A 10,704-nucleotide genomic window follows, 5' to 3' on the forward strand; every position below is an offset into this window, starting at 1 on the left:
AATCTGAAGGAACACCTTCACATACAATGATACTTTTCGAACCGATGAACCGGACCGCCGCAAGCGACGAGAACGAGGCTTTCTGACACGTCGACCGGGGTTCATCCTCGTGTCCTCTAGATCCCTGTGTTATCAACTTCACCCAACGTGGTCGAAGAAGAGAAATCTTGATGCTTGTTGCCATCCACGCACCCACTGCAAGACACCAAACACAACTACAACAATCAATGCCAACGCCACCCGAAAGGATCTCATGCGTCGACCATTGGACACAAATCACATCGGATCTGAAGAGCGAGAAGAAGACCGAGCCACCTACTCCTCGGTGTCGGCCATTAGAACGACACTAAGATAGAGGAAGAGCAGAACCAGATCATTCCGACGTGGCGCCGTCTCCACCACTCATGCAACACCTCTCATAAAGAACTATGTCTATCCTATCTCCCTACAGAAGAGAAACTGTCGGGGTCCCCGTGCGCTCCCGCCGCTGAAGCAACAGACGGAGATGACGAGAACCCACGGCGGCGCTCGAGTCGAGAGGAAAGGCAAAAGATGGCATGCGATCGCCTCTTTGGAACGGTTTTCATAGAGCGAACGAAGCGGTTTCGTTATCGTGGTGTGGTGGTTAGCATGGTGCATGTCCGGGTGAACGTTGAGCATGGACATTGCTGCCGTTGGAAATGAGCCACATTAAACTCATTAAGCGTCGCATGAAGTGCGGTCAACCAGCTATGCCACATGGCGCAAGCTGGTTGGCCGTGGTGAGAAGTCTTTTAGATTTTTTTAGACGAAAGTAACAATTATTTTTAATGTATTTTTTTTCTTTTTAGATGAAAGTGAAGGCCTTTGTATTTTTTAATGAAGGGTTATGCAAAGTGGCACTGGTAGGCTGTGGTGGTATTTTCTTCCTTTTTTCTTTTTTACTTCTTTTTTTAGATGAAGGTGAGGATTTTTTTTAAGATGTTTTTTTTAGACAGAAGCGAGGGCTCTATGTATTTTTTTTTTAAATGAAAATGTGCGTACAGATTTTTCTCGAGCAAGGCCACCGGGTGGCATCCCAACCACTAGTCATTTCGAAATGTTGGTTTTGTTCTTATAATTTCTAGAATACAAATGTATTCCGGTAGTCACACGACGAATTAGTTTTGAGATCTTAAAGTTCAGAATTGTTTGCCCATGCCTATGTTCCGCTATCATAACACTCAAAACACAAAATAGGTCACATCACGTTTCGAAAAAGAAGTGTTAAATTCTCAGATGTAGAACAGAAAACAACCGAACTCTTTATTGATGATTGTTCAGACTTATATACATAGGAAACATACTTCCAAAGGCTGCAACCGATCGGGGTGCCGCTTGAGCGAACCGACATGACGATCCTAGAATCATGGAGAAGTCGTGCGGGAATAAGGAGTGTGCATTATTGTATGAAAGTCCATCATCTTGATTAAGTCTCATCCAAAAACCCTCATTAAAAAAACTTTATGAGAACATGTATACTAAACTCATGAAGGAAAAAATAATATAATATGATGCATTAAACAGAAATAATTCAGAAAGATACTTTCCCTGATTTTTGCAAATTTCAAAGCCGTCACACATCAATTTCATGAACATATTTCTGAAATGTAGATGTTGGTAGAGACTTTATGAACAAACTAGTCACATGATTTAATTTGCTAGATATGCAATATAGCGATGTTGCTTATTGCACAATGTGTTTGCATCCGGGCAACACAAGAAATATTATTGTTGAGATAATGGTTGGTGAATGTAGCCATGAGGTCTATTTCGAAGACTCTTCATGAGAGGGCTAGCACACCTAGTAGGAACACTAAGCTTGTCTATGATCTCACGTAGCGGGGATCTGATCAATGTATCCAATGTTATTGGTGTTCAGATTTCTCTAAAACTTGAAAAACCAGGACAAGATGTTTGATGCATTTGGATATATCGATAGACATTCTTGAGTCCCAACCAATTGTGTTTGGTGGCTCCAATGGCATTATAGAACGTTCAGTCCCAATATCTCGTTTCCATCATCTCTTGGTCTAAATAGATCTTTCTCTACGTCTAGAGAACGAACTGCCATGAGAGTTATGGATGGATAAGATTTGTCCATGATGAATTTCTCCAATATATTTTGAATATAGACAACATAGTATACCATAGTGTATGAATGGAGGTGCTCAAGTTGTAGTAACGAGCGGTATTTTGGTTTACCCAAATCCTTCATTTTAAACTCCGTCATTTATATTATTACATGAGTCGTTATTGCAAACACACAAACATAGATAATCATCATTGTAGGAGTTATCCTTGTGTATAAGAAACTCACTATGTCGGTTGTACCATATATACCGACAACAATAAGTCATATGGTGACTTACTGATTTTTACACAATGTATGTTGCATTTTGCATTTCGATTCAGAAGTGAGATTCCATCGGGAATCAATCATATATGTCTGAATCTAGTGATCCACATGGATATGTGATCACTACATCTATCAACTGCAGAGATAGATGATTTTGTACTGCCAATGATATAAGTTATCGGAAAGAGATTCCACCTCTGCAGAATAGTTGGGTATCTGCGTGAACCAGTGTGCTACAATACTTGCTCTTTGTTTCACCACCTCGTTGTTCTCAATTCTATTTCGAGAAGAAAACTGGTGTAGGTATTTCTTATGAATACCTTTGCATTATTGAGCAGGATCATTTCCACCTAGATTATACCCTGTCCTGAAATGACATGGTTTGTCGCATCTAGGATTGTGCATTTGAAACATATCTTTTCACATAACTAAGGGACCTCTAATCACCTCCATGAAAATCTGCAAGGATACTCATGAAATTTGAGGTTGACAAGTTGTGTTCATGCAAAGTCATTGTCTTTTGGTGGTCTTCTCGTGGAATCTTCCGGTGAGATCGGTAAAACCTAACTTTCTCTTCTTGCTGCATCAGAGGATGGTTATGCTCTTTTGTAAAACATGTGACGGTCCATCGGTTTTCTCGTAGCCCAACAATCATGTGAGCCTTGCAATCGTGACATTGTAACTTGTTCCTTTTTCGAGTGTCGCTCATGTTCATCCAAAGTCCAGGGCGTGTGTTATCATTGCTTGACTCTGTTGCAATACTATATGTAGTGCTATCAATTTCACTCTGGTCACCACCCTTTCGTGCATGACCACATGTGAAAGTCCTACTGGTTAACTTTGTGGGTCCTCTCGCTTGGCTGTTTTTTTAAGCAGATGTTCTGATTCCAACCCCATGGCTAAAAGCATATTTGTTGTAGAAATCTCTAGCATCGTCAACTGTATCAAAGGTCATGCCCACGTATGGAACAAGCGGCAACGATGATATTGCATCATTATCATGTTGGACATCAGCAACATTAATCATCCCTTCCATATTGACTCAACCTCCAGCTGAAATCTGCTCCCTCATGTAGCTATCGTCATCCTCAACTCCAGCATCAACAACCTAAATTTTGTGTCATTGTTGTAGAAAAAATTATTAGATTATCTACAAAGAAGATAGAATGTAGAACTAGTGTTTCTAGCAGAAAACCTTATATAACTTTAGTTTAATTTATTATTCCACACCTGCTACTAATATATAATGCTTCTACAACTGCTACTACAATCATCACCTCTATATACTAATATAAACGCTTTCACACAGTGTTACTATAATGATCACAATGCTAAAAGTAAAGATGGTCATGTTTGGGTCATGTTGTTTCTAGTAGAATTTTTAGCTTTCCTTGAAGATGCAACATTTTTCTCTTCAGCACTTTGTGTGCAAAAACTTGTCCAACATAATCAGATGTGATTAACACGCAACATAGTCAACACACATACAACATAACCACGGAGTCAATGCTTTTATATCTTCGCCACACATACAACATAACCAAGATGCACATTTTTTAGGACTTTTTCCTGATTTTTTTGTTGCAATTCTTAAACTGAATTTTTTGAAAGCGGCAATTCATAGAATGCTGATGCACAATGAACAGAGGACAAACGGTGATGCAGTGCTCAAATTGCTGCATATCTAAATAGATAGGGAACAGAGGACAGAAATTCAGGAACATGGCACACTCAAATTGATGCATGCTTGTATGAAGCTAGTGTTTGTTTGCAACTTACCTAAGCATGCGAGGAGCTAGCCCAGGAGCCATCAGCAGAGAAGACATGAGGATTGTGGAGCTCCCCTGCAGCTCCAGACCGGAGAATCCGCGTGCTGGCGAGTATTGAGGCTGATTTGCCTGCTTGTTGCTGGATGGAGCACCGGAGCTTTTGATCCATGGCAGCGGCAACATAGATCGCACGATATGGTGACTTGCCATGGCGCGGGGAGGGTCGACTTGCTGCAATAGACGACGGAGTTGCTCTGCACGACGGCGATGGTTGAGGAGGTGGATGCGGAGGAGCCGCAGAGGAGGAGGTGTCATCGGGGATCTCATCCTCGCCCTGCTTCGGGCAAGTGCACATGAGTTGCAGAGGAGGTGGGGATTTTGCTTCCACCTCTCGCTTCATTCTTTTGTCCGGACACATGTCGGCAATTTTGCAACCCCATCGTAATTACAAATCAACGGTTGTTCTCACGGCTGTTAAGACACAATTTAGCATTTGAATGACGTGTAGCAGGCGTTTTAAAAATTGATATCAGAACCACCTAAATGTCGGTTCTTTTGGCCGGCTTAAAAAATAAGTTGCCTCTCCCCAACTTAAAAAAATAAACCGCTCCCAAAATTTGTCTAGGCTTCTAAATTAGTTATCCCCTAACTAGTTCAAAAGCCCCAATGAATAAGGGAGACATATTTATTTATGGACAACACTACGCAGCGGCGCTGCACCTGCGTCTTGTCGTGCGGCGGCGAGCTAATTACCATCCTAATGAAACAATAAATTTGCTTTATTAATGAGATTACTTTAAAAAAGCATTGAGATGCTGTGGCCGAACCCTTCTCTCTTGTTCATGCATGCATACATGTAAGCAATGATGTGATCAAGATTCCCTTTGATATTTGAAATTCAAAAGGTTTTATCTACAAAATCGTTAATTCAATCGATGATCCGCTTTAACCATTGACTTTCTCGCGACGAGTTCTTCGAAACTAGATCCCATGTCGACATGTTTCATCAACTATTTTTTTTCGTTCATACTTGCCACATTTTTTGACCCACTTGCCATATTATTAACCACTTACTTGCCTGAGAAAAATAACTTAATTGATACTTTTTAATGTTGTTTCGTACAAAGACTTGTAGGAGTTTTCATTATACATGATATAAAAGCATGTCATAGGTTGTGTTTGCCAATTTAAATATGCCAACTTATCATATTTACATACAACTTTGTCAAAAAACTATTTTATGTGCTTGTTAGTTTTAACTATGCCGAGTTGTTATATTTACAAACGATGACCAAAACAAACTTTTTCTTGTCACCAATTTAAAATATGTTGAATTGTCATATTTTTGCGCGTAATCGCCTAAAAATAGTTGGTTGTGCTTGTCAATTTGATTATGTCGAGATGTCATATTTATTTCTAAAAATATGACGATTAAGTTAATTTTTATCAGACAAGTAAGTACTTACTAATATGACAAGTAAGTACAACAAATATGGTAAGTACGAGAAAAAAAAAGTTGTCGAAACATATCGACATGGGATCTAGTTTTGAAGATTTCGTCGAAACAAAGTCAACGGCGAAAACAGATCATCAATCGAATTAACGATTTAAGAGATAAAAGTTTTTGAATTCCAGTCATTTAAAACGAATTTAATGACATCATTGCATGCATACATGCATGACGAAGCGTAGCACTGTATTGTTTCGTGAGACAAAAAAAATTACACCACCTAATCACCCGTCAAGGAATTAAGTGTGGCTCTAAAAAAAAGGAAAAACAAATCGGACGTGAGTGGAGAGCCATCGCATCGGGAGGCACTGATGCGCACACTGCAGATTAGATTTTCTCTTTATTTATTTTAAGCTGGCAAAACAACTGGGCCTAAATATTTATTTATTTTAAGCTGGCAAAACAACTGGGTCTAAATGGCCTCTCTTCGCAGCTGTTAGCGACCCTCCTCCGAATTATTTCCGCTCGGAAATCCTAAAATAGTCCATGGGATTGGGTCTCACGGTGGCCACCCTCCAAAGGATTAACTGTCAGTCAGCGATCCTCCCCGAATTGTTTCCGCTTGTGCGATCCTCCTTGCCGTCATCAGCTGAAAAAAAGGAAAAATCCTCCTTGTTCTCGACGCGGTCTCCGCTCTCCTCTCTTTCTCCCCGTTCTCCAGAGAATCCGAGACTTTGACACCCGCATCAAAGACACCGCCTCCTCAGCTTCCTCTCCCTTATTCCGACTCCATAACACGTGCGTGCCTCGGCCGCCACTTTCCCTGCTCTCCTCGATTACTTCCCTCGGCGTCGGCGTCGGCGTCGGCGTCGGCGTGCGCCTTCCTCTCCGCCGGCGCCTGCACAGTAACTACAAGAGAGGTGCGTTTCTTGGAATTCGATCATGGTGATTTCCCTTGCTTCTTCTGTCGGGGTTAGGTACAGTACGTCTGTATTTTACGTACTTAGGTATAAAAATGATGATGGTTGGCGGGTGATGTCGACTGCCAATGATCCGAGAAAAAAAATCTCTCTTTTTTCCTGCCAAAAGAAAGCCCCCTACCCCTACTCACATGATTTGTCCTGTTGCTCTACCATGGTTTCACATGTTCTGTTGCTTTCTACTAGCACCCAGATAAATAACACCTTTTTTTGTGAGGCTGTGCATATGACAACTTGTTCAAAAAAAAATAAGGAGCAAAAAAATTCAGCTGCTTGCTTTGTCCCCTCCCCTGTAGTGAAGGGGGATTCTTGCCTTTTCCTTTTTTATTACTCTCTGATGATAGCATCTCGATCATAAAATTCAATTTAACGGTTGAGTTGCCGTTGGAAAATTTGTCAGCCCCCGATTTACAATCTGTTACCATCATCTTTACTGATGGCAGGATAGGACCTTTCTCACAGGGCTTTGTATACTCACCAGTCACCACTGTAAGCCATGGCTCTAGCATCGCCGGTGGACTATGCTGGCACATTCACTTCAAGTCAGAAGCACCACAGTTTTGTGATGCCAGGGTGCAATGGTTTGCGATGTAGTACTATTGGATTTGGAAATAAATCAAGAGCAGCAGGTCACTTGGTCGTCAGAGCCATGTCCATGGATCGCCCAAAACTGGACTTTTCGAATTCGAATTGGAAGGATCAATTCCAAGAGGATTTCGATAGGCGGTTCAGTTTGCCGCATTTGACAGATATAATTGATGTGGAATCGAGGCCGACGACATTTTCTCTCAAGAGCAGGTATCCATTTCTGTCTAACACATTTGTCTTGGTCTATGCTACTGGTGATCAAACTAGACCTCTTTAGGATTTTTGTGATGTTTGCTTTGTCCACAACCAGGGCCCCTCTGGAGAATGTTACTGGTTCTTCCGAAGAGTCGTGGAACGGTTATGTTAATGACGACGACAGAGCCCTTTTGAAGGTATGCTTCTTCATCGAGTGATCAAGATACTAGACATGGATCAACTCCACAGCAATTACTTCAATAGTTTCTTTGGCTGTCTGAATATAGTTTGAACTTTTAACATAAATGTAGTATGCTCCATTGTTTGCACTTTCGCTATTAGGTAATGTGTGTATGATAGACTTCAATTACAATGTCTATGTGTGCAGCATCAAGGTAAATGTAGTAAAATCTCTCATTACAAAGTTGTTGATTCTTCAGGTTATCAAGTTTGCCTCACCAACGTCTGCTGGAGCTGACTGCATTGACCCTGATTGCAGCTGGGTTGAACAATGGTGACAAACACTCTGCACAATTTCTAGTGTTGACTTGTGCCAAATTATTTTCCTCTCACACAAACTCGTGTCTTTTCCAGGGTGCACCGGGCAGGCCCACGTAAACAAATATATTTTGAGCCTCAGTGCGTAAAGGCTGGAATTGTAACTTGTGGCGGGCTTTGCCCTGGTCTCAATGATGTCATCCGGCAGGTAGATTAGAACTTTACGAGTTGATCTCTGACTGTCCGCACTGATAAACGAAAGATTAATAGTACCTTATGATCATATCTTCTGAAAATTCTCTCGAAGAAACACAATTCCCAATTTGAACGGTGTCGTGCTTGCACTCTTGACTCTTGTAGATTGTGCTTACGCTTGAAAAATACGGAGTGAAAAACATTGTTGGGATACAGCATGGTTTCCGTGGATTTTTTGAAGATCATTTAGCGGAAGTGCCGGTAAGGATTCTTTGTACATACATTATAAAGTACAATCTGGAAACTTTGGTAACCGTCCTGATGTAAGTTTGTGGCTCTTTTACTTCATCCAGCTTAATAGACATGTGGTCCAAAATATCAATCTTGCTGGTGGCAGCTTCTTAGGAGTGTCTCGTGGCGGGGCAAGCATTTCAGATATTGTCGACAGCATCCAGGCATGTACATGCAATTCCGGTATGCTGCAAAAATATGTTTACTACAAGGTGGTACGTTGAAGACTTATCTAACTTGATTTCTGAAAATCCACATTCAGGCCAGGAGGCTTGACATGCTCTTTGTACTAGGCGGAAATGGAACTCATGCTGGAGCTGATGCTATACATGACGAGGTATGTTAATTTATGTCTTCCTTGCATCAGAGAAAGACATGTATTTTCTTCAGCTCCTAGACTAGATTGTACCAAAAACTGAAAGTGCATACTACTGATGGTTGCATACTCATTTGTCTGTCTGTTTCTTTTGGAGAAAACTAGTGCCGCAAGAGGAAACTGAAAGTGTCGATTATCGGTGTCCCAAAAACAATTGATAATGACATACTACTGATGGACAAGACATTTGGATTTGATACTGCAGTGGAGGCAGCACAAAGAGCTATCAACTCTGCATATATTGAGGTGATCCATTTTAGCAACCTCTCAGACTCTCATGCTACATATCTGCAAGCGGGCAGTAGAATATATTGTCGCATTGGTTGCCCCTCAAATGGAAACTGTATTTGTGGTTGACGCTCTATGGTCAGGCACATTCTGCGTTTCATGGCATCGGATTGGTCAAGCTGATGGGAAGAAGCAGCGGATTTATCACAATGCATGCATCCCTGTCAAGCGGGCAGGTCGACATTTGCCTGATACCTGAGGTACCAAACTGTTCAACTTGTGATGTGTATGCCATTCCAACTCACTATACCCCTCTCCTCTGGCTGATTTAATACGTGGTAATCCAAATGAAGGTACCATTCACCCTCGATGGACCAAACGGAGTTCTTCGGCACCTTGAGCACTTGATAGAGACCAAGGGGTTTGCTCTGATGTGTGTTGCCGAAGGTGCTGGGCAGGTAAGATTACCTTCACATGCAAGATGGGGACTTAACTGCCAGCATGAGGAGTGGTTTACCAAGGATCTCTCGAATCAGGGATGAGCACATCAATTGAGAAGCATGCAGTATTTTCTGTTCTGTTTCAAGAATTATGATGTGAGAGATGATATTGCGATATGTTTCCAGGAGTATTTGCAGAGGTCGAACGCAACTGATGCTTCAGGGAACATGGTTCTTGGCGACATCGGCGCGCACCTTCAACAGAAGGTTGGTCCAAATCATTCGGCGTTCTTCACCGTGATGCTGTGAATGACACAATATTTAACTTGAACAATGCCATGCCACAGATCAAGTCTCATTTCAGAGAAATAAATGTCCACTCTGATGTGAAGTACATCGATCCCACATACATGCTCCGCGCCGTGCGTGCCAACGCATCTGATGCCATCCTATGCACGGTTCTCGGTCAGAATGCTGTAAGACGACGTTTCTCCATCTGCCTCTCTCACGAGTTTTTGTGTTTTCTGTTTTCTGAGCGTTGGTCCCTGATGGAGCCTTGCAGGTTCATGGTGCCTTTGCAGGGTTCAGCGGGATCACAACCGGGATATGCAACACGCATAACGTGTACCTGCCGATACCGGAAGTTATCAAGACGCCAAGGCTTGTCGACCCAAATAGCAGGATGTGGCACAGGTGCTTGACATCCACAGGTCAACCTGACTTCTGTTGATCAGTTCACAGTTCTTGACAGCCAAATTTGTGAATGAACTTCTAATGCTAAAAGAACCGGTGGTGTACAGCATTGTCAATGTCTTAATTTGTTTTGTCTTCCATCAGAACGACATCGTATGCCCTGCATTTCCTGGCTGGTCCCGAGCTCAACTGCTACCGGATGAACAGTGATTCAATTCTAAAAATTCCCTTAGTACACAAATAAGATGTTCCAACTTCTTCTGAATTGGATGTACATAGATATGTTTTAGTGTGTTTGCTCACTCTTTCAGTACGTAAGTAGTCCATATTGGAATATATACTCCTAAGAAACATCTTATTTCTCATTGCAGTTCTGTCATCTGCAAAAAAAAAAGGTCATGGTATGTTCCCATTTTGCATGTACTGTGCCAGAACTTGTTTACATATTAGCTTTGTCCGAAGTCAAAGTATCTCTACTTTGATCAAATTTATAGAAACATGTATCAACATCACAATGTCAAATTAATATTGTTAGATTCATTACGAAAGGTAGTTTCATGATATGTATATTTGGTATTGTAGATGTTGATATTTTTCAATATATATTTGGTCAAACTTTGTAAA

The 10,704-nt window shown here is 41.5% G+C and overlaps 1 protein-coding gene across 5 annotated transcripts; it reads left to right on the forward strand.

The window, feature by feature from the left end:
* The first annotated feature begins 6,079 nt into the window (after positions 1–6,079).
* Positions 6,080–10,628, forward strand: LOC123400133 (ATP-dependent 6-phosphofructokinase 5, chloroplastic-like). Of its 5 annotated transcripts, none has more exons than XM_045094548.1 (15): positions 6,080–6,516; positions 7,020–7,374; positions 7,475–7,556; positions 7,800–7,873; positions 7,954–8,065; positions 8,218–8,313; positions 8,406–8,507; positions 8,606–8,680; positions 8,825–8,965; positions 9,091–9,207; positions 9,301–9,405; positions 9,574–9,654; positions 9,735–9,863; positions 9,950–10,097; positions 10,225–10,628. In XM_045094548.1, exons 2-15 carry the CDS (start codon positions 7,073–7,075, stop codon positions 10,281–10,283), a joined length of 1,623 nt encoding a protein of 540 aa, XP_044950483.1. In that variant the 5' UTR covers positions 6,080–6,516; positions 7,020–7,072; the 3' UTR covers positions 10,284–10,628. The 5 variants fall into 5 exon arrangements, with proteins under 5 accessions (XP_044950483.1, XP_044950482.1, XP_044950481.1 ...); XM_045094547.1 differs by having other exon boundaries at positions 9,950–10,080; XM_045094546.1 differs by having other exon boundaries at positions 7,039–7,374; positions 9,950–10,080.
* Positions 10,629–10,704: the final 76 nt, after the last annotated feature.

The sequence above is a fragment of the Hordeum vulgare genome, chromosome 5H (assembly GCF_904849725.1).
Source record: "Hordeum vulgare subsp. vulgare chromosome 5H, MorexV3_pseudomolecules_assembly, whole genome shotgun sequence".
Classification (NCBI taxonomy): Eukaryota; Viridiplantae; Streptophyta; class Magnoliopsida; order Poales; family Poaceae; genus Hordeum; species Hordeum vulgare.

Bases quoted from the DNA above. Each gene is read 5' to 3' on its own strand.
- LOC123400133 (XM_045094547.1), top strand. From the start codon at position 7,073: ATGGCTCTAGCATCGCCGGTGGACTATGCTGGCACATTCACTTCAAGT. The intron at 8,681-8,824 runs GTATGTTAATTT...GGAGAAAACTAG, and splicing joins CTGATGCTATACATGACGAG to TGCCGCAAGAGGAAACTGAA. The intron at 8,966-9,090 runs GTGATCCATTTT...CTCTATGGTCAG, and splicing joins TCAACTCTGCATATATTGAG to GCACATTCTGCGTTTCATGG.